The sequence below is a fragment of the Saimiri boliviensis genome, chromosome 12 (genome assembly GCF_048565385.1).
Source record: "Saimiri boliviensis isolate mSaiBol1 chromosome 12, mSaiBol1.pri, whole genome shotgun sequence".
NCBI classification, from domain to species: domain Eukaryota; kingdom Metazoa; phylum Chordata; class Mammalia; order Primates; family Cebidae; genus Saimiri; species Saimiri boliviensis.
Window position 1 is genome coordinate 98,089,844 of NC_133460.1, and position 26,997 is coordinate 98,116,840.

The window sequence follows — 26,997 nt, forward strand, 5'->3', positions numbered from 1 at the left end:
CATTGTGATTATGAATTAAATCATGATAAAGAGCACTTACTGAGAATTTACTGTGTTCCCATACTTGCTAAAAGCTTTCTGTGCCTTTATTTATTTAATCCTTATTTAATTCATTTAATCCTATGAAATGGTTGCTATTATTATCCTCCCGCCAACCCAACTGCCTCCAAATAAAAAAAAACCAAGGTTAGAAAGAATTCAGTAGCTGGCCCAAGACCATCCAGATAGTAGAAAGAAGTTCTGCACGCCCATCTGTCCAGAACCTGTGTTCTTAGAGCTGGGCCCTTGAGCACCAGTGTTGCACTGCATGCCCAGGATGAATGACAAGGGAGCACCCACCTCATTGCAGTGCATATAGCTGTTCTTGGCATGAACCAGGTCTGGGGAGTCAACCACTGTGGTGAACTTGATACTGTCTGGTTTTTTACGGTACTTGGTCTATAAGAGAAAGACAAATATTCCCATGAAACACAGTCAAACATCATGCATTTTTTAGGATGCAGCTTCACTCTACCTTCTCAGTACCAAACATGCCAATGATATTGTTGGAAAACAAGTCTCTTTTCTTGGTAGGTACCTGACAATCAAGAGTATAAAAACATTCAAGCTGCCTCTGTGATAAGGAACATTTTATAGGTATTTACTCTCTTGAAGAAAGAGGTCACAAAATACTGTGGAACCCCACAATCAAGGAATTCAGTGAAAGGCAGGATTCAGCATCAATGTGGCCCTGCTTGGACCCTGTCCAAATACATTCTGTTGTTAAGAAACTGAAGAAGGCAGTGTCACTCTCAAGGGAATTCCAGGACAGGGATCCCCAGGCTGTTAGTACGGTAAGGAGTTCAGTTAATGTAAGTATTCCTGTGCAAAGTCTAACACAATCAAAAATCAGAAAACCTCCGGACACAGAGCCAACTCAGTAGATGGGTGGCAAATTCCTCATCCTCTCAATACAAAGAATGGGCCAGTTTAGATAAGAATCATAAGTAATGCATGTATTGAGAACTTTCTAATACACCACGCCTTTAGATCCTCAGCAGTGAATTCGTTTGGAGGGAAACCTCATTCTGTCTTGGGATTTGGTTGCAAATGACCCTCAAAAAATATTGGGAGTCCAATGGCTATGAGGCCCTTTGGAATCTCCACTCCATAAACAGATTCCCTCTTCAAAAGGAAATGCTAGGGTGTCCTCGTCACTTATGGGAACGAGTTGATGGTACCTCACTGATGAGTTCGCCAGCCTTCTTTGCACTCTCTATCTGTGGGGATCTCAGCGCCAGCCATCCTATGCCCTTCATGCTGATCAGGTCTGACTTGTAGCGCAGCTGCAGGGAAAAAAACCATGGGCTTTATCAGGAGAGTGCCCAGGAATACTATGGCATTTCAAGAAGATCCTTGATTTATAATAGCATTTGTAATAATGCTTCATCACAACATTTCAACATCTTCACTGGGAGTACATTCTGCACGTTGTCAAGTCAAACTGTTTGAATTTGTACATTCTGCCAGGAATTAATTAATGCATCACATACGAGATACAAGACGGTCCCACCAGTGAATTGGCAGGATTTAAAGCAGAGGTAACGACCTATGCGGATGACCACATGAAGACTGAGCTGAGATATGTGCTCAAATCTAAGCACCAGCTGGGATTATTTTGTTTCATTCTGCCAGTGAGGCCATTACCCTCCTGCCTAAATAGAAACATTCTGTACACTGTTCAGGCTTTGAACTCTGGGACCGACCTGCTATGACTGGGAGCAAATCACTTTAACCAAAATGTGACTCAGTTTCTCTCTATGATACTCGAAGTTCATAACAACCCCTCTGTTCTCATAAAAACACCTGCTGGTACTCAGGGCTAAGAGCCACTCTTTAAGTTAGATTTTTGTTCTTGTGACAGTGGTAGTGGAGGGGGAAATAAGTCAATTACAGCAGGACTTTAAAAACAGAAACAATCTTAGATGCCACCAGCTAACAGCGAGTTAATCATTTTAATTTCTTCATGACTCAGTTTACCACCTCCTCCCACTGTTACTCATTATGATTTGTTTATATCCCAAAAATACGCTATGCCTTATTTTCTTCCCTCATTTTAAGAGCTCAGGAGATTAGGCTACAGCATCATTCCTGAGAGAAAATAATAAACGGTGCTTTAAGACAATGGATCTGATTGGTAACCTTCCCAATGCTGAATCTGATTACCATTCTTTCATCTGTCCACCTTTACCTACGATGAGACAGTTGCCTGAATGCTTCTCTTCTTCTCTTTATGGAAATTAGGCATTTTTTTTAAAGGTGGAAAAAGCCTCTCTAAGAAAATCTAAAATTTGGATCTAAACGAAGTTGATGGCATTTCTCTAATTTAGATATAAGCTCTGCTGTAACGCAAAATATCACTCCAGAAATCAGCCTCTCAGCCTTTTTAGTTCTCTTTCATTTCAGGATTCACAGCGTTCCTCACAGCTGGCCTCAAAGAGGGTCTGTTTCTGATCTACTGTCTGCTGGTTAATGCCCCTGTGCAAATTCGACTGTGCTTTCCAACTGGTGAAGGGAGACATCACTCAGGCTCAGGAGCAGGTTTCAAAACCCCATGTCAGTAAGATTGCTTTTTATACCACGATCTTTCAGTCTACACCAGCAAAGCTTTTGCCTTGCACTCTGATAAAGAACAGAGAAAATTGGATAAATTTCTAAGTTGGAGAGAATAATCCTACAGGGCCTCTTCACAGCCGGGCCTTGCTCCTTTCATAAGCGAGATGAAGTAGGGAGCGCTCTTTCAACTTGCCTTTTGTTGAGCTGAACAGTACGATCCCAGGTAAGTCAGAAAGCAAGATGCAGGTTCCCCAAAGATCTGACTGTGCCTCCAACTCTCTTATAAATGGATGGTCTATTGATATCTCAGCTCCCAGCCCAGCTTTGACTATTCACGCAGACCCTAAAAACAACACGTCTGCCCTAGACTTCATGATAAAAGAGGGGGCAAGGGGAGGGGAGTCAAGAAGAATCTGCTATCCAAAGATGGTTTCGAAGAAGGATTATAAGATAATGAGAGACCTTTCAAAGCTGCACAACTGAATCTGGCTTCCCCAGACGGCAGCCTCACTTTTTTCCCCTCTTACATACTAAGGTCTAGAAGCCTCCTTCAGATTCACACGTGGGGTTAGCTGGCGCCCCCCTTGTGGAGCACTGTGTTGCAAATGCTCAAGCTGCAGCTTTCAGCCCCTGAGTTCTAATACAGAGGAATGATGTAAACCACTGTGCCCAGCAGGTGCCGGGGGAAAGGATATCTTTGTCATATTAGTAAGAAACATTACAATCATGACCTTGTGTAGAGTGGGGTTTGTTTTAGACCCATTATTTTATTCAGTCTTCACATCATCCTGCAAAGGAGTGGTTATTCTTTCTCTCTTTCTCTCTGTCTCTCTGTCTCTCTCTCTCTCTCTCTCTCTCTCTCTCTCTCTCTCTCTCTCTCTCTCTGGAGATGGGGGTCTCTCTTGTTACCTAGGCTGGAGTGCAGTGGTGTGATCACAGCTCATTGCAGTCTTGATCTCCCAGGCTTAAGTGATCCTCCCACCTCAGCCTCTCAGAGTAGCTGGGACCACGGGTGTGTACCACCGCACCTGGATAATTTTTATTTTTTATTTTTGTATTTTTGTAGAGATGGAAACTATCTATGTTACCCAAGCTGTTCACTAACTCCTGGGTTCAAGCAGTCTTCCTGTCTCAGCTTCCTAAAATGTGGGATTACAAGTGTGAGTCCCTATGCCCAGCCTAAGGAACAGTTATTCCAATTCACAGGACAATTTTGGTTTTCAAATGATTGTGCAGACTCTCAGCAGAGCCATCATCTGCTGTACTGTGGGTAAAGCCACATCAGTGGTGGTTAAGAGGACAGATACAGAGCACCTGGGTTCAGAATCCAGCCACCTGGGGAAGCCAAAGAAACTGCACCAGGAGTTAGGAGGCAAGAGCTGGGAGCCCCACTGTGCCTCGTACTAGCTGTACAGGCTTGTACAAGTCATTTCCTTGCCAGCTGTGGCCTTGGGCAAGCTACTTAGATTATTGGTGCCTTATTGCCGCATCTGTAAAGAGAGGAGTTATATTGGTACCCACCTAGATATTAAATGAGGTAGTTCACACAAAATATTTATGCTAATGCCCACCCCAGGGCAAGCATTCCCTACAGTTTAGTTATTGCTGTTGTTGTAATTTCTGAGGGAGAAACTGAGTCCTGAGAGCTTAAGGAGTCCACCTTAGGTCACACAGCTATAAGAAGAGGCCGGGGCTGTCTCCATGACATTTCCTGCACCTGCCTTTCCAGACTCCCAGCAGCCTGGTCTGAGACCATGGAGGAAACAGGGAATGTCAGACTTGAGAAGCACCAAAGAGGTGATGAAATCAGCACCTGTCCATGATACATCTTGCCTCCCTCCCTCCCTCCCTCCCTCCTTCCTTCCTTTCTTCCTTCCATTTTTTTTTTGAGACAGAGTCTCTAGTTCTGTCACCCAGGCTGAAGTGCAGTAGCATGATTGTGGCTCACTGCAACCTCTGCCTCCTGGGCTCAGGCCATCCTCCCACCTCAGCCTCCCAAGTAGCTGGGTCTGCAGGTGTGCACCACTGCACCCAGCTAATTTTTTATAGAGACAGGGTTTCACCATGTTGCCCAGGCTGGTCTCAAACTTCTGAGCTCAAGCAATTCACTTGCCTTGGCCTCCCAAAGTGCTGAGATTACAAGCGTGAGCCACCGCGCCTGGCCCCTCTTTATTTTTCTGATGGAGAGACGGAGGCCTAGGAAGGTAAGTGACTGCTCAGGGACACACAGTGACAGAGCTGGGCTTCCCACACACATCCTTTGACTTCCAGCTCCACCTCCCATACTTTCCCAGGTGGCCTCTCTATCTTCCTCAGGGGCCTATTCTGTCCCAGAATGTTTCTGTTCTCCCCAGAAATAGGCCCTCGACAAGAGGGTGGCTGGTTGAGCATCAGAGAGTCGCTATGAGCTGTTTCTGGGGGCCTCAGGATTGCCTAGCACGTGGAACGGCTTTGTAAGTGGAACATAGGCTGGCACTTGGGTAACTAAATCCCCTGTGTGGGACCCAGATGCATGCCTCCTACTCTATACTCTGCCCAATGGCGAATGACATGATTTTGCAGTTTCAGCAAGCTGTGATGAATAATTCAATGATAATTAAATTAATAAAACCACGAAATTATTACTGCAATTAGTAATAATTGATTATGTGTTTAGAATACCCCACTTACTGCTATCTATAATTAAACTAGGAGTAGTCATTGCCCTGAAGGCAACCAGAATTGTGGGGGTTGGCGTAAGGAATGTATTCAGACAGCTAATGCTTATTCCAGTGTTTCTATGGATCAGGTATCATGCTAACTGTTTCATATAGACCAGTTCTCCACGAAGAGCCAGATTCTCAATGGGGGATAACTTTGTCTCTCGGGGACATTTGTTTGGCAAGATTTAGAGGCATTCGTCGTCACACTGGGGGGGGGGGTCCTATGGGCACCTAGAGGATAAAGGCCACAGATGTTACTAAATATTCTGAAATACACAGGTCCCTAAAACAAATAATTAAGCTTCAAAAATGTCAAAGGTACAGGCTCTGAGAAACCCTGACACAGACGGCTGGTGATGCTCTAAAATGAGAGCACTTTCTTTCTTGGGATGCTGTGGGCCTCCAGAGGGTATATGAGGATGAGGCGAGTGCCTGCCTCGCTGTGCAGCTCAGTCTCACTGTCTTTGCTGTCACATCCCATGCCATCGCTACCATGTCTGAGGCTTGGAGAGGGCATGGACTTGTCCCAGGTCACCCAGCCAGTAGTGGGGTAGCTATGGTTGGAATTGCAGAAGCCTGACTCCAGAATCTTGCACCATGATGTGAGAGGGGCCAGCGCTCCCCACCAGCCTGCTGGTGCCCTTGCTCAGGGAAGAACCTTCTGGAGGCAGCCTCAGGGTCTATGCCTGTGCCATGAGGGGCATGGCTCCCTACTCTGAGCTCCCTCCAAGAGAGGAGGATGGTTAAAAACGGGTTCTGGGCCGGGCATGGTGGTTCATGCCTGTAATCCCAGCACTTTGAGAGGCTGAGACAGGCGAATCACTAGGTCATGAGATTGAGATCAGTCTGACCAACATGGTGACACCCTGTCTCTACTAAAAATACAAAAATTAGCCAGGCATGGTGATGCATGCCTATAATCCCAGCTACTCAGGAGGCTGAGGCAGGAGAATCACTTGAACCAGGGAAACCGAGGTTGCAGTGAGCTGAGATCGTGACACTACACTCTGGTCTGGGCAACAGAGCAAGACTCCATCTTAAAAAAAAAAGAATGGGTTCTGGAGCCCACCCTTCCTTGGCATTTCCCCCAGGACCTCATCCCTAAAACAGGAGTAACAGCTGTCCTCACATCAGAGTGCTATAGCAAGTTTAAAAGCAGAGGCGAGCAGTCAGTGAGAGTCAGTGGTGGTTACTTTCTTATCATATCACCACCCTTGTTCTTACTGCACACAGCCTAGCCCTGCTCAGACCCTGTGATTCCATCTCCACTCACTCACTTGCTTCACTTCAGCCTCACATAGGCCAAAGCTGCTCCTGCTCAAGTCCTTGGCCTTTGAACTTGGTATTCAGTTTGCCCAGAGTTCCCCATCCCCTTCTGTCTTTTCCTTAAGGCTTTTGCTCAGATATCAGCTTTTCAATGAGAACTACCCTAACGTCCTATTTTAAATGGCCCATGTGTGTGTACACATGTGTGCGTGTACACACACACATACTCTATTTCTCTCTCACACCTCCTGCCCCATTTCCCTACTTATATGTCTCCATAGCATGCGTCACCATTGACATATTACATATTTCAGTTATTTACCAAGTTTATTTCCCTCTAGTATAACGGTAGTTTCATGAGCACAGGATTTTTTTTTCCTCTTTGCTAACTGCTGTACTCTCAGGGCTTAGAATGGTGACTAGTATACATAAGGTGCTCAATAAAGCTTTTTTTTTTTTTTTTTTTTTGAGATATAGTCTTGCTCTGTTGCCCAGGCTGGAGTGCAGTGGCGCAATCTCGGCTCACTGCAACCTCTGCCTCCCAGGTTCAAGTGATTCTCCTGCCTCAGCCTCCCTCCTAGCTGGTATTACAGGTGCATGCCACCATGCCTGGCTATTTTTTGTATTTTTAGTAGAGACAGGGTTTTACCATGTTGGCTAGGCTAGTCTTGAACTCCTGACCTCATGATCCACCAGCCTCGACCTCCCAAAGTGCTGGGATTACAGGCGTGAGCCACTGCGCCCAGCCCTCAGTAAAGGTTTGTTGAGTGATTCAATGAATGATCCCAATCTAGATGACACAGATCCAGCAAAGTGTTGTTTGGGGAAGGCAGATAGGGTCAGGAGGGCCCAAAGGACTAGAGGAAAAGTGGAGATTGACACCCAGGCTTGGTGGGAGGAGGAAGGCTGGGGCTGGTTTGCATTCCACAAGGCCATCCCTACCTCACTCTGCAGGGCATGGGCTTTCTTGGCCCAGGCCATCTTCAGGTCCTCGGGCAGCGCTGTGAACTCGTGGCACTGTGTCCTGTAGTTGTGGTCGCTGGCCAGAGCCTGGGCCTTCCTGGCATGGACCAGATGCACCATGTCCATGGGCAGATGGAACTGGGCTTGGCTGCTGGTCGCCCCCCGCCTGTACTGAAGCTCACTCTGCAGCTGGCCCATGCGCCGACAGTGTTGGATCCGAGGGTCATCACGTTCACTCTGGGGCCCTATGAGTTTCCCTCGTTCCTTCAAAAAGTCATGTCTGTAGAGAAGCTGTAAGGGAGGCCCAGCCGGTCAAATTCCATCTGTGCATTTTCATTGCAAACTCTAGAAAAATCACTTGTTCTTACACTAGGAGGTGATGATTATAAGAAAAACCACAGTGGGGTCAGCCTGAGAGCGTGCCTTCCTCCCTGGGGGATGAACAATTAAAACATTGCTCCATTCTTCCTATCTAATTAAAATCAGATCCTCAGAATCAAAGGAAGGGCTTCACTCCCCTTACATGTCCTACGGCCAAAAGGAATTTATCAAAAAGGGTAAAAGAGAAACTTGTGCTTTATCCATTCGCACTTGGCAAAACATTAAACCCAAAAGACAGGGTCCATTTATTTGAAGTCCACATTTTTCTGTGATTTGTTTGTGGGAAAGAGAAAGTCACCTTCATGTCCCAAAGCCATGGACGTTATCAACAGAGCGGCTGAAACACAGCCGGCAAATCCCAACACCAACGCGTGAAACTACAGAGAGCCAAGTGGGAGATGTGTTCCAACTGAATTGCAATTTCTAACGGGAGTTCTTGTTCCAAATCTGGGTGGAGTTAGAAGACAGGCAGTTCATGCATTACAAGGGGACAGTCGCCTAGACGTTGCAATTAGAAATAAATCATCATCTCCTTCCTGCTACAGACCTTTGCCTGAATTTAGCTTCTGATTAACAGAGCCTTTCTTTCTCCCCCTCAATCAAGGAATTTCATTCATAACTAATATATTCTGCAGGTGACATCCTGTCTCACATGGTTATAGATTTGCTTTAATTCAGGAAAATCAGCCGTAGACATTGTTTTACATGAAGTTAACAGAAATTAGGCAAGATGGAAGGTCATAGCATTCAACTCACATCACTGGCTATATCTCCAGAGGCCCGGGCAGCCTGGAAGGGGAGTGCTTCTATTGTCAGCTTGTAGCCTTGAGCACGAAGATTACGCCAAGACTCTTTGTATTTTGCCTAAAGTGGGAACACATGTAAATCTTTAAAAAAAAAAAATTACATGAATCAACAGGCAAAGGCTAAGCCTTTCATTTATAGTACAATGTTCCAGAATCTATTTCTATTTTGTGGAGCAAATCTCATTAGCACACACCCTGAGTACACTAATGCACTCACATTTGTGAGACGGTATATTTAATATGGGCACCTAAACTATACAGTTTAAAAAGTATCTGTGAATGCCGGAAAGGTCACTGTTGGGTCACTTCACAGATGCAGACGTACACAGCTTTGGAGCACGCTTGAACTTAAGCAACAAGAAAGGCTTACGTCACTCAAATTGGCCGCATTGGTTTTTGCTCGGATGAACTCGGGCAGACCCAGGGTCATTGTGTATTGGTGTCTTGCATCCTCTCCAGCTGCTTTATAGAGGCGCTGGGCCAAAAAACAAAAAAACCATCATCATACAAAGAGCTAAGTGCTGTGCATTTCTGCAGTGCTGGAAGTCCCCCCATTGCAGTTGAGGAAACATGACAGTAGAAAACCATTTGCTGTGTCACGGATACATCTCCAGTCTTGGGGAAGGTGTTTATTTCAATAAAGACCATCTTTCATGAGTCAAATCGAGTGAAGTAAAATGAATATGTAAGGAATGGGAATGTGCTTTGCGGAAAAATAGGCCAAGGAAAGAAACATACATTTAAGACTACTACTGAGGTTCCTTATATTGTAGACTTTGTCCTTGAGGACACAGCATGCGGCTAACAGAAAGACCTGGGAAATTTAGGAGGAGGCGGGCAGAAGGGACGCCTCCAAACCCTGGCCTATCTCCTTTACTAAGATCCAGGATCCTTTCCACTGGTGAATCACACCAGTGCTGCCCTGAATGGCCTCATCCTGTACAGAAGCACTCATTCTTGTGATTAGAAATGGGTCTATGATTGCCAAGTTCTCTAAGGCCAGAGGCCATCAGAGAAGGCATCGTTATCCCACAGTTTCCAGCTCATAAAGCAGGCAGAAAAGATTAAATAGGAATTTAAAAGTGACACTATCACTCTAGAAGATCATTAATTCCACCCCTTTGGACTTTCTTATCATAAGCTGCCATTTCTTACTTTTCAGTTGGAACAAGTGGGAACTAATAGGGTAAATAACCAAATCTCAGCTGACTTCTAGAAGTTAGAGTCAGAAGGAGAACCTTCAAAACTAAAGATGGAGTCGGAAGGAGAATCCTAAAACCGAAAGATGTTTCAAAATGTAATTCTCTGCCAAGCTCACCTATTTCAAACCCGAAAGAGAGCCACTAAGAAAAAGTAGAACCAATGAGCCTGGACTGATAATTGATGGAATGAGATTCCTTCCTTTGCACCCACCACCCTCTCTGGGTGTATGAAAGTGTAAATTGCATAAATGGTGAGTGAGAAGAGGAGAAGGTAGAGAATTGAGAAGCCTGACAAACATCTTACAATATAACTGTCCTTGGATAACCAAAAATCCTCCCACATCAGATTGACAATGTAAAATTGGTTAGCCAATATTTGCCTAGATAGAACAAATGAATTATAGGCCAGCACTTCTCAGACATTCATGTGCTAAAGAATCATCTTATAATCCTGTCAAATGACCATTTGGAGTCAGTAGATCTGAGGTTGTGTATTGCTAATATGCTCCCAGGAAATGCTAATGTAGCTGGTCTGGGATTGCACTTGGAAAGTGAGACTGCAGGCTATCCCAGATTCCCAACTGGGCTTTCATTTCCTCCGGAAAATGTTTAGGCTCCATATAATGACATTCTTTTCTTTCCAAACCTCCACGTAAACACCCATGCTCTTTCTCATCCCATACACATTCACATATATTTTAAACAATCTAGCAGTTTTCAAAAAGACCGTTCCAAAGCCATCAGGAGATTTACCTCATTCGTAATCTGGTTGCAGAATTTTGCATGAAGGAGGTTGGGAGTGTCTGTCACAGCTGTGTACTTGAATGAGTGGGGATGCTGCCGATATTTACTCTGAATTCACACACAAGAAGGGAAGAAGAAGACTCCGTAAGGGATAAAAACCAGAAGCAGAATCAGTTCTTTAAGCATTAGCCATAAAGCCTCGTTTTGCAAAGGCTGCAAGTGTATCACTCCAGAATCCAGGTTGTCACCTGCATTTGTGACCCCAAAACTCACTGGGATGAGGAAGCAGAGAGGAGGACAGAATGGATTGAAGCAGACACTTCTCAATGGGAAAGGGAGATTTCATCCTTTGCCACAAATGTGAACATGACTATTTAAATTTGTGGTTTGTTCCAGATCTTTGCTGGGCAGAGCCCAGTGCTCCTCCACCTTGCTGGCATACCACAAACTGCAGCTTTTAAAAAAAAACAGGCATGCCCTGCACGGTGGCTCACACCTGTAATCCCAGTACTTTAGGAAGCCCAGGCGGTAGAAACCACTGAGGTTAGAAGTTTGAGACCACCCTAGCCAACATGGCAAAACCCTGTCTCTACTAAAAAACACAAAAAGCTGGGCATGGTGGTGCACATCTGTAATTCCAGCTACTTGGGAGGCTGAGGCAGGAGAATTGCTTGAACCTGGGAGGCGGAGGTTGTAGTGAACTGAGATGACACCATTGCCTTCCAGCCTGGGTGAAAGAGTGAGACTCTGTCTCAAAAAAGAAATAAATAAAACAATAAATAAATAAAAATAAAATAAACACCCTGAGAGACTGGGATTCAGTAAATTAGTCAGTGGGGCTCAGGCCTCTGCTTTTTTTAATGTTTTTTAAGATTCTGACGAACCACGAGGTATAGATACCTCTTTAGAGATTTCACTGGAAAAGCAAAGCATGAGGTTAAATCTAAACTTCCCTAGTAAGCAAAACATAAGCTTATCTGAGCACTCAGGCTGAATGTCGAACACCTATTACTTCCAGTACCTTCCATGATGCCCTCTTGTCCTTGCATCTACCATGAATAAAAGTCCCGTCTCAGGGGTGAGCAAGATTCCCCAGGAAATCAGAAAGCTTAGACTTCTAAGACTTTCGTATTTTTAACAAAAAATTATTACCATTTCAAGCTTGTAGTAACCATTTCATATACAGCTGCCACAAGAGCACAGCACTTCGATGAGTGCTAATCCTCACAAAAATTAAGAGAGGGGTCTGAGTATACCCATTTGACTAATTAAGAAGTGGAGGCTCAGAGAAGGGTAGGTCCCTGGCTTGAGGTCACACAGCAAATCAGTGCCGGCTTGGAATGTCAATCTTTCTTGTTGGTCTTCAAAGCCTGCTTTGTTTGCATTGTACCACAGGGCCACTCTTCAAAGGGACACAGGGAAAGAACATCTCATGGGCCAGTGAATAATCCTTATATGTTAATAGAGGAACTGACTCCATATCCTCAAAGCTGTCTTAAATGGCGTGCAGTCTGAATGGAGAATCCAGTAAGAAAAGAAAGGCCAGCCCAGGGGTTAGGCAGTGATTCTTCACTGCTAAGAGTTTAATATCCAACTAGCTTTAGTGGTAAGAAATGAACTGATTGGCTGGGCGCGGTGGCCTACCCCTGTAATTCCAGCACTTTGGGAGGCTGAGACAGGCAGATCACTTGAGGTCAGGAGTTTGAGGTCAGCCTGGCCAACATGGTGAACTCCTGTCTCTACTAAGACACAAAAATTAGCCAGGCATGGCGGCACTCACCTGCAATCCCAGCTACCTGGGAGGCTGAGGCAGGAGAATCGCCTGATCCCAGGAGACAAAGGTTGCAGTGAGCCGAGATCGCGCCACTGCACTCCAGCCTGGGTGACAGAGCGAGACTCCATCTCAAATTAAAAAGAAAAAAACAAGGAGAAATTAAAAGGGAAAAAACAAGCTGATGGTCCTCTGCTGTGGCAATGTCCTAGACACCCAACACCAGCATCCGCGGTTACCTCACTGATGAGTTCCGACGCTTTCTTCCTCCCTTCGATCTCTAAAGTGCCTGGAATGACACAGGCAACACCTCGCATGAAGTTCAGATCTGACCGGTACAAATTCTAGAAGGAACAATAGATACAAAGAATCAGAAAAGCCAAGCTCTCAGAACAGGGAAGCAAAGCGAAACCAGAGGTCTCATGACAAGCATCTGACAGCGGCATAATTAGAACTCAAGGCTGAACCCATCCCTCCCGATACATTAAACTCAGCCGACGCACACATGCTTCTTGGTAAATGCTCACTGGTGGGGAGGCAATGTAGGTCAGAAGAAAATAATTCTGCTGTCACTTGTCTCAGAGTAGCTGTTCCAGGGGAACGAGACAGATTTTTGTTTTCATGTGGGCTATCAAAAAATAAACACTGAAGCGGATTGTGGTTAGAAAGTCAGTTGTCTTGGGGCAGATGTGGAAATGGTCTAACAGGTCTTCTAAAACAAAGCCCAGCAGCAGCGGGTGGCATTAATTAATCATGGGTTAAGAAAGAACTAATAAATAAATCCAAAAGAATCTGGCAAAGCCCCGTCTGTGTCCGTGTGGGTGAGGGCGAGTGCGTATACCTGCATGATTTGGGCTGACAGTTTAAAGACTCCCCAAATTCACTCCCCTTCCACCAGTCAGGCACCCCTGGGCGGCTGCCTTCCAATCTCTATCACAACCAGAGGCAGGGCAAGCAAGGGCTCTGCTCAAGTGACAAGCGGGCCCCCAGGATGAGCGTGGCAGCTCCCTCATTCCTACAGCTGCTCTCAGGTTCCTGACAGCTTATGTCATTCAGTAAACGCTGTACACAGGCGTAAAATCCAAACAGATGACAGACACCCAGATCTGAGTGCCGCTCGGATCGCAGGCACTGCCAGACCGGGAAAGAGGTTTTGTGTGGAGTTTTCTGTTCCAAAACAGGCCCATTACCTGCAAATCTCATAGCCTGGAAACCTAGCCAGCTGGGAAATAAGGTAAGTAGTGAACAGGATGTAGATGCCTGTTGGGAAGAATATCCTGTCTCTCCTTGGGAATGAGGAAGCCTCCAATGCTTCCTGACCCTCCTGGGCCTGTCTGCTTTAAAAATCAGGCATCAGGACTGAGAAATGCACGTCAGAGGAGTGCAAAGACTCCTCAAAGGGACCCAGGGAGGGTCTCCAGGGCCCCGATTTGCCTCTCCTCTCCCTGAAGTGGGTCAGTCCTGACAGGCTCTCAGCAGCCTCTCCCAGCAGGTCCCAGCCCTCCGCAGAAGACGGGTGGCACAGGAATGCATGGAGCACCAAGAGAAATCCTTCCTGCCACTTGAGGCCAGAGGCGATACCACTGGCAAATCTTAAACATGCAAAATCATGAACCTTGAAGGCATCTGTCATTGAACCTCAAGTTCAAATCCCAGCACTCCCTTTCTCATGAGAGCTGTGTGATCTTGGGCAAGATATTTAACTCTCTGCATTTCACTGTAATTGCTCTGTAAAATGAGGATAAACTATCGATACAGGATGATTATGAGATAATGCCAAAAACAATGCTTAGAGTTCAGCAAAAAATAATAATAAATGGTAGTTGTTATGATTAGACTTGCGTAACTGTTCTTAAGGGCTATGCAAGAACTCTCAGACTGGGTTTCAAAAGAAGACTTGGGTTTAGGATTTCTCGATTCTAGAGACTTCACTGAGCCAACAGGAGTTTGGGGGTCACTGCCTTGAGGATCTAAGAAGAGAAAGGCCCCCTAGAGAGAGGCCAGGTCTCCTTACCTCGCTCTGCAATTTATGAGCCTTCTTGGCACAGCTCAGCCTTAGGTCTTCTGCCAAGGAAGTGTACTGGGGCAGTGGATGTTTGTAGTCCTGGTCGCTGGCCAGGGTCTGAGCCTTCTTGGCATGCACCAGGGCGGCCATGTCCAACGGCAGATGGAACTGCGCCTTTGAGTGTTCAAAGCCTTTCTTGTAATTCACCTAGAGGGGCAGACAGCAACAGCAGCTATTTCAAAGCCACTGTTTGCAACGGGACCATCAGGGAGAGCAACTGCCATGCGATTGTCCCGAGGTAAGCCCAGGGGAGGCTCTTGGCAGGCTTCATGCTCCTTTCTTGCGGAGACTGGCCTAATAAGCAGGGCTTGTCTCTAGGCCCTGACACTTACCACCCTGGGCTCCTGGACGTTGTTGATGTGGCCGAAGAAGGACTGCGTTTCCCCCGTTTAGGGAAAATAGAAACGTTCGAGGAATAGTAAACAATGTCAGTAATTTCCTTGCTCAAATATTTCGCTCTCTGTTTTACAGAGGCAAGAAGAGGCATACCTCCCTGCCCACCATATTTTTTTCCCATCACCCACTCAAGTTTGGGCACTAGTGAGGGATTCTCCTCTCACACTAACTTAGGAAGAGCTTCTTCAAAGCATTCAGGGATTTTCCTGTCAACACGGGAGCCAGGAGCAGTGGGGAGGATGCTTGGAGAGTCAGTCCTCAGGGATGGGTATTCCCCAGAATCCAACACATATCCCGGGAAGGGAAGGGAAGACCCATTCCAGATCATAGGTTTCACTATATAATCCTTGGAGGAGCTGTGTTTAAAGGTCTCGGAAACTCACTTGGGGAATAATCAGATGCAGAATCACCACCTCTTCCTCATCTTCCTCTGTCCTTCCATTGTCTTTCATTACCCTTCCTGACCTCCTAACCCAACTTCCATTCATTCTGTCCTCACCCCTACCATAACGCCAAGGACAATTCATATCCAACCTCATATTCTTAGGTCGGCAACCCAGCGAGGAAAGGAAAAGAAGTTATGAATGGGGAAACTGAGGCAGGATACAAAATGGCAGAGAACATGTGAAGCTGTGCCAAGATCATGAGAGATAAAGCTGGCTCCATGGGCTGGCTCTGCCCAGTCTAGCTGAGCTGGGACAAGGGACTGAACCACTCAGAGTTTCTACTTCCCTATCAAAAAATAAGGAAGAATGACAAGATGGACTTTCTAGAGACAGTCTGACAGTTAACTGAGACACCGCATATAAAAGTGCTTAGCCCTCTGTAACACACTGGATACAGATTTCATCACCGACGTTAGCCAACTCACATATGTGCAGAGATGGCACCTGCACACATTTGCCAGCCTCCAGAGGGTCACAACCAACAATGGCAGGGTCATTGCAAACTCAGACACCTACAGGGGTCAGGCAGGTACCGTAAAGGGGTAAAGGGGGTAAAGCAGGAAGTGAAGAAGAGGTTGGCTGCCCAGCCCATGGCATGGATCCCTTCTAAATGGAGCTGACAGGAAACCACTTCAACCAACTGTAGCCTTAAGGAATCCAGGTCCAGCTTCTGGCCAGAAGCTTAACACTTTTATAGAAAATTGTCCATTTTTTAAAATTTGCAATGAATCCAGTCTGCAGACCAAATGAAACACCTCTGGAGGCCAAATCCAGCCCACAGGCCCCATGGGTGGCCCCTGGTCAAAATCATAGAATGCCCAGCCCAGAAGGGAACTAAGGGGTCAACCAATCCGGCACCTCATTTTTACAGAGAAGGAAGCTGTTGCCCAGAGGGCACAAGTGATTTAACAATGTCACATAGTAAGTTAGCAGCAGAACCAATACCCACATCCGGAAGGACAAACGACGTGAGGTTGCTGTGCAGTGAGCATTGTCAGGTGGGGGGCCCGCAGCCCTGATGCCTTTCCTCTGACTTACATCACTCTGCAGTGAGGTCGCATACACTGAATGTGCGAGGCTGATATCATCTTCCAAGCTCCGGGAGCCAAGCATCTGTCCTTTCATTTTCTCAAATGCCTCTTTGTATTTGTACTAAAGGGAAAGAGCGGGAGAGAGGAACAGCTCAGGGATAAGGGATACAGAATGGAAGAGGTGGGCATTGGGTGAAAATGTTTTGTTCTTTTGACAGTAACTGGGTGAGTTAAAAGAAAATGCGCGGGAGTCGTCAAAAGGTCTATTCTTTCATATGCAAGACTCCCAATGACTAAAGGGCTCAGCTGTGAAATGGCTGGATGCATTAGCACGTGGGCGGCCCGCGCTGGAGGAAGGTGGGTACATTGTTAGCCATCTCTTCATGTGGACTCTCTTTATGAACGCCTTGGCAGAGGGTGCATTTCATCTGCCCAGGGTCTATGTTTACAGTCCAGCATTTGGCTTTGTATCCCAGGCTGGGGAATTTTTTGTTGCAGGATATGTTCTTTCTCACTGGTCATTATCTGATTGCCCTGACACAGTCAGTTCAGAGAGGACAGGGAATTATCCACAGGCAAAAGAAGGCAGGGGTTAGGGGCAAAAGGAGTGAAAACCGGTTCATGTTCAACATTGTCACAGGAATGCGGGTAAATGCTCACATCACTTATAATTTCACCAGAAGCCTTTGCTGCTTGGAATGGAATGGCATCCAGCCTCAGTTTATAGCCGCCATCTCGAAGTTTGCTCCAGGATTCCTTATAACGTGTCTGTCGGGAAGATGTGCACAAGGAAAGACCTTTAAGTGAGCTGGTGGTTTTCTAAACTCTGGCTTACCGAATTGGAAATCTGGTTTGTGGTGGGTCCCTTCTCTCCCTGGCCAGTTGGAGTTAGAGATCATGGTGGCTCAGCTAAACCCACGTGAGTTGGATCCTGTCTTGTGCCCACCTGTGGAGGTGGGCAGGGGATAGGGTTGGTGGGGGATGGGTTGAGGCATAGTGGGGAGGAGTTAAAAGCAAAGGCTTTAGAGTCAAACAGACAGATTTTTCTAAGCAGCAATTTCATTGGAAGAAGGAGGTAAGCTTGTATTTGCATAGTGCTTTACACGTCAGATAAAGAAAAGTCAGAAATGGCGATTAGGGGAGCCGATAGAGATTTTGGGGAGGAGAAGTAGAAGTTCAGCCCCAAGTCTCTCCCGTGTGTAGCCACTGAATATACTCATCTGGCTCTGTCCTCACTTTTCCAGCTCCTCCAAACCAATGCTCTTTGAACTAAGCAGAGCGTTTTCCCAGATCATCCTTTCACATGAGCTGGACTCTTCTGCAGGACCAGCTACATAACGTGCAGGGCCCAGTGCAAATGAAAACGTGAGGTCCCTTGTTCAAAAACGTCACATATTTCAAGGTGGTGCCAGCAGAACATTAAACCAGCTCGGGGGCTTCTGCGTGCAGGGCCCTGTGCACATGCACACGAGGCCAGCCCTGTTCTCCCGCCATTAAAACCAGTGCCCTTGGGTCAGCCTCACCTCACTGATATTCATGGCATTCAGCTTGGCCAGCAGGACTTCAGGGAGGTCAGCAGTTGGTGTGTAATGATGCTTTATGTTTTCTCCTTGTTCCCTGTATAATCTCTGTGGATGGAAGGAGGTTTTCATGAAACCTACAGCCCATTCCATGCAGCCATCAGCCAGGTTACACTCCAAGAGACCAAGCTGCTGCTTCCTCCTCATAGAGACACGATCTCGGGCACCTTGCCTCCACCAAGATTTCACAGCTAGCATGATGACATGCATGTCATTTCCAAGCTCTGCTTCCTAGCTCAGAACATGACAAGCTGAAGCATTCCCCTCAGTGAACGCCCCATTCACAGTATACTGCTGAGATGGGTGTCAAATGAGAAAAGGAGGTTTACTTAACATCCAGTAATAATTTGGCAATTAACTATCGGCTAGGAGAGGGCATCAAGATACAGAAGGCAAGAAAGAAGATGGCTGTTGCACAGGTATTTTCACCTCCCTATTTCAATCCTCCTCCACTCCCCGATCTCAAATATTCTTGCCCTAAGACATATCTCCTGGGTGGGTCTGGGAGTCTATTCACCCAGAACTCTGACTTGAGCTTAGGATATCCTGGTAGTTAGTAATGACACATGTACTTGGCATCAGCCACCAGAGAAAGTTTCCAATGTGTCCAAGTTTCTACGTATCACAGCAGTGCCCCCTAGAGTTGGCTAGGGTAAGGAAGAAATAGGTATTGATTTTCTTCATACAAAAGTTCTTGTTGGACCATCTGTGTTTCTCAGGAATTATAAAGAAGTTATAAATTCCTAAATCCATAAGTTTGTAAATCATCCCATCCTAGATTCTGACAGGCACTCAGGCTGTTTCAGAATGCCGGTCAAATAAAGTGCAACCAGAATCATTTGCTCAATTGGGAAACAAGAGAGAGAATTTTGAAACCTATGCCCCCAAGGTTTGTAAATTTTCCTCGGGAAAGTTGAATGGTTTTAGGGTATTTAAAAGCTGGGTTTGCCTTGCATGAAGGTCCATAGGTTTCTCAGCAGAATCAGCCAAACAGGGTTAATCTATATCCTAAAGTGATTTTTTTTTTCAGGACCTCATCGTTCACTTTAGTCTCCAGCCAACCCTGCAACACTGCACCCCAGCCAACCTTTCCCACAGAGGGAAAGGGGTCGAATCTTGGTTTTGCATCATAAAGGAGTATGGGAAATGGCTTGAAAGTTAGTCTAATATATATAAATCAGACCCAAATCATGTTCAAAGTCTCTGCGAAATTCATAGAGCAACTATTGCTGGCCTTGGGCCATAAAGAGCTCTAAGCACAGCGTCAGGATTCCAATTACCAAGAATTTCACCCAGCTCTGAAAACAACACTTTCAAACAAAAGGAAAGGGGAAAAAGGCCTCACCATGAATCGGTGAGACATGCAAATGGGAAAGCAGGAGAGCATCTTGGGGCAGTGGGGTGGTGGAGCCCCACTTGGCATTCTAAGTGCAGTAACACCCCCATTTGCATCCTAATGAGGAAGCACCCCCCGCTAAGGGAAGCCTCTGCAAAGGACAGGGAGTGCCTTCATCCTTAGGACAACAGAAGGAGCAAACCCGAGAACCCCTCCGCTTCAATCGCAGTGTTGAAAGAAGAGCCCACTCTTAGAGTCATAATGTATATACATTATCACTTACATCCACTGCTTGGGTATAACTAATTCTGGCCTGGACCATCTCCGGAGTGTCTTTAATACTGGTAAACTTCAAAGCATCTGGATGCTGACGGTACTTCTTCTGTTGAGCAGAAAAAGATCAAAGCTGTGAATTTTGTGCTGCTCTTTCATGCCATTTGAAAGAGAAAATCATAGGTTGCTTGAGATTAGAGTGAATTTGTGAACATAATTATTATTCTGCTTCCTCCATCTTTATATCCTAGGTGCCTTCAGGTTAATATTTGTTTCAATTTAAGAATAACCTCATGTCAATTAACATTAAAGTATTTCTACCTGGTGCAAAGAAAATATCTCAAAATTAGGTTATACTACTAAAATACCATAGGATACACACTTAGAAAAGGATTCTTTTTATAGGCTTCAAATACTTTGTCACAGTTGTTTACATATCTTAGTTTGGGTCTTCTAAGCAAGAAAGAGCATTCAGAGTTACATTTATCTATTTAAGCTTTCTATTTTCCTTCCACAAAAAAACACTGGCAGACATAATCACAGTCAAAACCCTCACAGCCCGTCAGTGTATACTGTCCAATCACACTAAAACCTAGTTCAGTTAACATAGGTAATAATTCTTTAAAATATTACAGTAACAGGAAAAAGGGTGTTATTACTGAAGGAGTCATCACACAGTTTGAAGCACACTGAAGCAAAAAAAAATCACAAAAATGCTGGCAAAGACCTAGAGACCCAATTCTGAAGTATTCTGAAAAGCTGCTTAAATTCTTTTTTTAAAAATCAAAATACATTTCCAGGACACCGAAACCATTGTTATTTTAATGAGACAATACAGTGTATGTTTTCCCAAACAGAATAATCATCTTAAAGAGTCTCTCATTTATCTGATTGGATTTTTTATACTGGGTTGTCTTAAGATGACACAGATCAATAGCCAGCCAAATCTAGTACATCACCTGCTTCTGTAAATAAAGTTTTATTGGAATATGGCCATGCTAATTCACTTACATATGGCCTATGGCCATCTTCCAGCTGGTTGTGACAGAGACCATATGACCTACAAAGCCCAAAATATTGGCTATCTGGTCTTTCACAGAAAAGGCTTTCTGACCTCTGCTTTGGATCGTAGGTGTGCATATGCATTTGTGGCCCTTTCAACAGTGCCTGGCATTCTCTCTGGAAGTTAAGAAGGTGACTCAAGCCAGGTGCAGTGGCTCACAGCTGTAATCCCAGCACTTTGGGAGGCTGAGGATGGCAAATCATCTGAAGTCAGGAGTTTGAGACCAGCCTGGGCAACATGGTGAGCTCCCATCTCTACTAAATTTATAAGAATTAGCCAGGTGTGGTGGTGGGCGCCTGTAATCCCAACTACTCAAGAGGCTAAGGCTGGAAAATTGCTTGAACCCGGAAGGCAGAGGTTGCAGTGAGCCAAGATCACACCACTGCACTCCAGCCCAGGCAACAGAGTGAGACTCTGTCTCAAAAAAAAAAGGAAAAGAAGGTGGCCCAATTCGACACTAACCTGTAAATGTGACAGCCTGACATGGGATGGGGGGAAAGTTGCTGAAAGATGTCCTGTTTTACTTGCTAACGTTTGAGGATTGGTATGAGACAAGTGCATCAAAGAGGATAAGCAAATTTGTTGAGAAAGTATGCAAAATGAGGTGGCTAACTAAGAACACTGGTATACATGGTCCCCCAAAGATCCCTTGATCCCTTGGCTGTCAGGTTTAGATACATGAAGGAAATCATCTTGAAGTCTAAATTATGCAAACGTGGTCTTTAGTCTTCATTTCCTTTTATGAGTGAGCCCAAGATTGAGAGTTTGGGATCACGAATCCTAAATGTTGATTCCTATATGTTCTTCACATTCCTCCTCCCAGAGGGCCTCTCCTGAACTGGAATGAACACACTAGAGCAGTGCTATCCCCACGGAGGTCCCAGGGTCTTCTAAGCCTTGAGTGTTGACCAAGGTTTCTAAAAATCAGGCCAATCAGCATAAGGTCACTTTTTGAAGTCAACTCTACAATGTTCCAGGTAATGAGAATGCTGTTCCATGGGATAGTACACATGCTGGACAGGTGTGTTTGAAAAACCAGCAAGGGTGTCTTTCTATTTTAACTATGTCAGAAAGAAACCCTCCTCAAAAACATTCAGGAAGTTCATTGCCAAAGCTAACATCCTGTGGGACTATGACCATTATGGTCCCCTCCCCACTCAGAAAAGTCCAGAAAGAGCAGTTTACTCTGAAGATAACTGGGCAAATGCTGACTTGTCTTCTGAGCAAGTCGCCCTACAGGCAAACACGAAGAGAGCGGGTGTGAGTGGTCTGATGCTGTTCAGCCTCCTCCTGGGAGCCTCGTCCTGTGCCTCTCTGCCAGGGACAATTCTGCTCCCCGACAGGCATTTGGCAATGTCTCAATCCATTTTTGGTTGTCGCAGCTGGGTGGAGGGCACTACTGGCATCCTTGTAGAATGTTCTGCTAAACATCCTACAGGGCACAAGATAACCCCATAACAAAGAAAAATCAAAATGTCAATAGTGCCGAAGTTGAGAAACTCAGAAAGATCTGCTCAATGACACTGTCCTGAAATGTAAAGAAATGACTATTTTTGCAAGCAGTGATGCTATAGGGTCCAGCCAAGGTGAACTGAGTAAACTGAAATAAGACCCTCCCTCACAAAACAACCATGTCACATGGTAGCCACCACGTGAATATTCAAAAACTGTTTACTCTGTGGCAGCAAGAGAGGAAGAGGAAAACGTGCCTAAAGTCACCAAAGGGCTTTTTGGGTGCAATAAATGTATCTTTTCATCATCCCTCCTATGTTGCTTCATTAAAAAGGTAAGTTGGTGGGTAGCAATTGAGCTCTGTTTGATTGTCATTATTATTCATAATATTATTTGTCACTCACTTTGTTTTTGCCAGGACTCTCTGGGCCCCTACTGGTGTGTGTTTGGTATGTGGTTTCCCTCTAATTACCAGTCCTAGTCTGGGTTTTGAGGTCTTTCATGTGGCTTTGCCTTTTTCTTTGCCTTTTGAGTGGAAATTATTTTAATTTTATACAGAGATGCCACACGCCTAACGCAGCCAGGCCTGTTACAGGCTGTCAGGAAATCTCACCTCACTAATGAGTTCTCCTGCCTTCTTCGCCTGCTCCACATTTAATGACCCGGTGGCGACCCAGCCCGTGCCTTTCATCCACTTCACATCTGCCCTGTATTGGTTCTGACAAAGGAGAAAGGAAAAAAAAAAGCAGGCCATTGTTGGTGCACAGACATTTAAAGGGCTATTAGCGGCTCCCGACGCAGCCTTGGTGCCAGCCGAGCGAAATTAGATGCCACTTTTGTCTTATGCATTTCTGCACAGTCACAGGTAAGGCTCCTAAAAGTCAATTGATTTCCCCTTTAATTGGAGCCATCCGTTGGGATGGTGGCCTTAGGCCCCGCCCAACACTATCGGGGGTGGCACAGGAGGGGCCACACCAACCTTGCCCCTCATTACAGACGAGTCTACTGGGAAAGAAGCACGTCCTCATTGTCCGCATTGCCAGTTTTCTTGTTTAAAATGACACAAGGGGGATCGAGAAAATGAGAATTCATAACAGAACCCAGGTGGGCTCTATTTGAGGGAATTTCACAAGACAGCGGAGGCTTCCCACAGTGCCAATTCCTTCCTACCCACCTCGGTGGGGGGGCAGGGGGCATTTCTTCTCATTTCTTTACTTGCCGGGAAGGGTGTGTCTATACACCCACACCCTTTATGAATCATTATTATTCATAATGTCATTTGTCACTCACTTTGTTTTTGCCAGGGCTCTGGCAAACACACACACACACACATGCACGCACACACACCCTTTCTGTGTAACAGTCTGGCCGCAGCTAACCTGCCTTTCAGTTCACCCTCATTCTTGTGCAAAAGTCACCTGAAGACAGAAAGCAAGCAGCATTGGGAGGGGAGGATAAGAAGGACAGGAAAAGGGTTATTGAAAACTAGCGACCCTCCCAGTCCAAAAATGAGGACTACGGAAGTCAGGATGAGTGATCAGCAATGCTCTCCCCTAACAGGCCACCCTAGGGATGACACAAAGATACATGCCCCCGGCAATAAAGAGAAACCTGCAAAACATATGTAGGCCAGAGTTCCAAGAAGGAAAAAGTCACTCTGTGATTTCTTCTGTTAGTACAGAATCTAAAATCGGCCTAGTTTGAATAAAAGTTCAACCACTAGCAAAGTGTTGCCACTTAGGGTTCCAGAAACAGGTGTCCCGTAGTATAAATTGTTGCGTTGGACAGCTTAGGGGAACACTTGCCCTAGCACTAGCACACACACAACACACATGCACATACACACACGTGGACACACTCACACAGAGCTTACCTCGCTCTGTAAGCCATAAGCCTTCTTGGCCCATTCCAACTTCATGTCTGTGGGCAAAGCCGTAAAATGATGTGCTGCTGTCTTGTAGCCTATGTCTGTGGCTAAATGCTGAGCTTTGCGGGCATGCACGAGGTGGACCATGTCCAGCGAGACGTGGCATTGGGACTTGGTGTCCTCAAATCCCTTCTTGTACTCCAGTTCACTCTGCAGCTTGGACATTTGCAGTGAGTGGCTCATTTGCGAATCTCCCTGTACACCCTTTGCCCCAATGAGCTTCCCTCTGGATCTCTCATAATCTTCCTTGTACTTCACCTAAATAAGAGGAATGGAACAGGGATACATTAGAATCTCCTAAAGGAATTGTTAGGCTTCAGACCCCGTGCATGAGAGCTAAGACAAAGCCATCGGACAGAATCCTGTTAGAATCAGAGGCACAAGAAAGTTTGGCTGTTTTGAACCTCTGATACATTTTCTTTCATCAAATAGTGAAATAAAATATTATTAACCATTATTTCCCTTTTCACCTCAGCTGCCAGGAGCTCAGAGCTAAACGGAATGTTTAGCTATAATAATAATCTTCTACCAGTTTTCTAGTGAAAGGTCATCTTTTCTCTAATTATTTGACATGACTCTTCTGAATTTATTTTTAAGTGGCCTTAACTCTTTTTAAATAGTGAGAACATTATAAATAAAAGTAGCCATGAAATGAAAAAATACAGAATAGCCAAACTACAATTGCTGCATATAAAAGGGACTCAGAGTAAAAGATAACTGGGGTACATATCTATTTGGCAGAGTATGAGGAGCAAAAAGGAGCATGTTGTTTGAAAAATAAAACTAGGCTGAGAGTAACAAGGACCAGAAGTAAGAAGAAACATGAAAAAAACTGAAAACCGTCAGAGGGCATGAATGTGTGGCATGATTTTCAACATTATCATTGCTTCAGCCAGTGGTAGATTCAGGTTCTGCTCTCAGCTCTGCCAACAACAGACAGTATCAATATCTGCCACCACTTACAGAACCCTTTCTATAAACCAAGCACAGGACAAGCCTGTGGAACTCAAGAGCATCCACAGACCAGTGCTCATTTGTGGAGTGTTACCAACTAACAACAAGATAAAGAGCTTATGGCTGGGCACGGTGGTTCATGCCTGTAATCCCAGCACTTTGGGAGGCCAAGGTGGGTGGATCACCTGCCGTGGGGAGTTCGACACCAGCCTGAACAACATGGAGAAACTCCTCCTTTACTGAAAATACAAAATTAGCCGGGCATGGTGGCGGGCGCCTATAATACCAGCTAGTTGGAAGGCTGGGGCAGGAGAATCGCCTGAACCTGGGAGGCAGAGGCTGCAGTGAGCTAAGATTGTGCCATTGCACTCCAGGCAACAAGAGCAAAACTCTGTCTCAAAATAAAAAAATTAAAGAGATAAAGAGCTTGTGTCAGAATATAAACCAAAAACATCACCAAACCAGTTGTTTTTGGTCCAGCTGATCTTTTTTTGAAGATAGACTTTCCTAATGAAGGAAGCAGAGTTTGACATACATTCTGGCTCAAGCTCCTCCTCTCACATCTGACTCCTAACAGATTGCATTAGGCTATACAACACTCCCTTTACCTCACTTCATTCCATTTCCTCATCACTATTTTGCAATCACCAATTTACCAGCAAGTTAACTGAGATTCTGAACAGTTAAACAACCTGTCTGAAGTAACTATACTCATGGATGACAGAGGTGGGATTTTATCCAAGGTCTATTTGACACCAGAGCCTGTATTAACCATTAACAGATGACAATGTCTTTAGAAAGTCATGGAATGTCTCTGGGCATCAGTTTATCTGCAAAGTGAGAAATTTGGATTCTTATTCTTGCTACCACTACTAATAATAAGTCATCACTTACTGAAAATCAATGTGTGGCAAGCAGTTATTAAAGAGATAGGCACAAATGTGATTATCTCATTGCAAGGTGATTGCTATTAGCTCCATTTTACCGATAAGAATCCTGAGGTTCAGAGAGATTAAGAACCTGCCCAGACACCGAGAGAATCTCCCAGGTATAAAAAGGCGGGATTCTGAAGCCTCCTGTACAAGTTGGTGATGTACGCACCTCGCTAGCCAGGTCCCGCTTGGCTTTGGCTGCCAGGAAGGTCAAGGAGTCAAGACGTAGCTCAAACCCTTTTGCCTTCTGGTTTTCCCAGCTGCTCTTGTACAGTTTCTAAGGGGATTTAGGAGAGAAGATGAGGAGGTTCTCATGTGAGAGGGTTCTCATGTGAGAGCATTTCTCTAGACTCTAATGACCATTCTAGGAAAGCAATACTGATTATTACATCCTTCTCTGACAGCCACAGAAATCATGTAGTCTGAATACAGCCAGGCCTTCTTCCTGCCTTAAGGCCTCTTGACACACAGGGCTTCAATCGAGAAGAGCAGAAATTAAATTCCAGAAGCCTTAGCAAATACTAGGAGTTTTCATGGAAGTCTTAAAAACATGCCAAAGGCGAGATACCATTACACAGTACAGCGACGTTTCTGAAAGGTCTATTCTCCATCTCTGATCATGCAGCCCAGCCAGCCAGCAGCGGTTTCTGCTGCTCCTCTTTCACTTTCCTTTCGCCTTCCCCCAGCCTTTAGTCCACCTGGGTCTTTTCCTTGCTCCTTCCATTCTCTCTCCTGCCCCATCTCCAAATTTCAAGATCTTTCTTCTGGAAGGCTCCTTTCCCGTTCTGTGTGTGAATCAACTTAGCCTCTGTTTCTCCTTCCAATTCTCCTCTCCATCTATTTCTCGGATCAGGAACCCAAAGACCCGAGAGCTGAGCAGGGAGAGCCAAGAAAACACCCTCCCCAGAAGATACCGAGACGGGGAAAGTTGGAACTATGGATGCTTTCATGACTGACAGCTACCACTGTGCACGTGCCTCTGAGACTCATTGAAATCTGATGACAGCCTAGTAAGGATGGGACTAATGTTGACATCGTTTTACCAGTGAGACAGCTGGGAATAAAGAATATGCCCCAGGACACACACCTGGTAAGTGGCAACCAAGGATCAA

At 45.4% G+C, this 26,997-nt stretch overlaps 1 protein-coding gene across 9 annotated transcripts in view; it reads right to left on the reverse strand.

Annotated features, from left to right (window-relative positions):
- The window catches only part of NRAP (nebulin related anchoring protein), a 71,345-nt gene that overhangs the window by 7,797 nt on the left and 36,551 nt on the right, over positions 1-26,997 (reverse strand). For all 9 annotated transcript variants that reach the window (XM_074382900.1, XM_010332909.3, XM_003922192.4 and 6 more), the window contains 15 exons: positions 26,055-26,162; positions 23,946-24,257; positions 22,686-22,790; positions 19,568-19,666; positions 17,892-17,996; positions 17,029-17,136; positions 16,376-16,489; positions 14,445-14,642; positions 12,670-12,774; positions 10,669-10,767; positions 9,084-9,188; positions 8,664-8,771; positions 7,506-7,817; positions 1,221-1,325; positions 340-438 (listed from right to left, as the gene is read on the reverse strand). In XM_074382900.1, the coding sequence (XP_074239001.1) occupies positions 340-438; positions 1,221-1,325; positions 7,506-7,817; positions 8,664-8,771; positions 9,084-9,188; positions 10,669-10,767; positions 12,670-12,774; positions 14,445-14,642; positions 16,376-16,489; positions 17,029-17,136; positions 17,892-17,996; positions 19,568-19,666; positions 22,686-22,790; positions 23,946-24,257; positions 26,055-26,162 (2,082 nt within the window). The remainder of the gene's footprint in view (positions 1-339; positions 439-1,220; positions 1,326-7,505; positions 7,818-8,663; positions 8,772-9,083; positions 9,189-10,668; positions 10,768-12,669; positions 12,775-14,444; positions 14,643-16,375; positions 16,490-17,028; positions 17,137-17,891; positions 17,997-19,567; positions 19,667-22,685; positions 22,791-23,945; positions 24,258-26,054; positions 26,163-26,997) is intronic.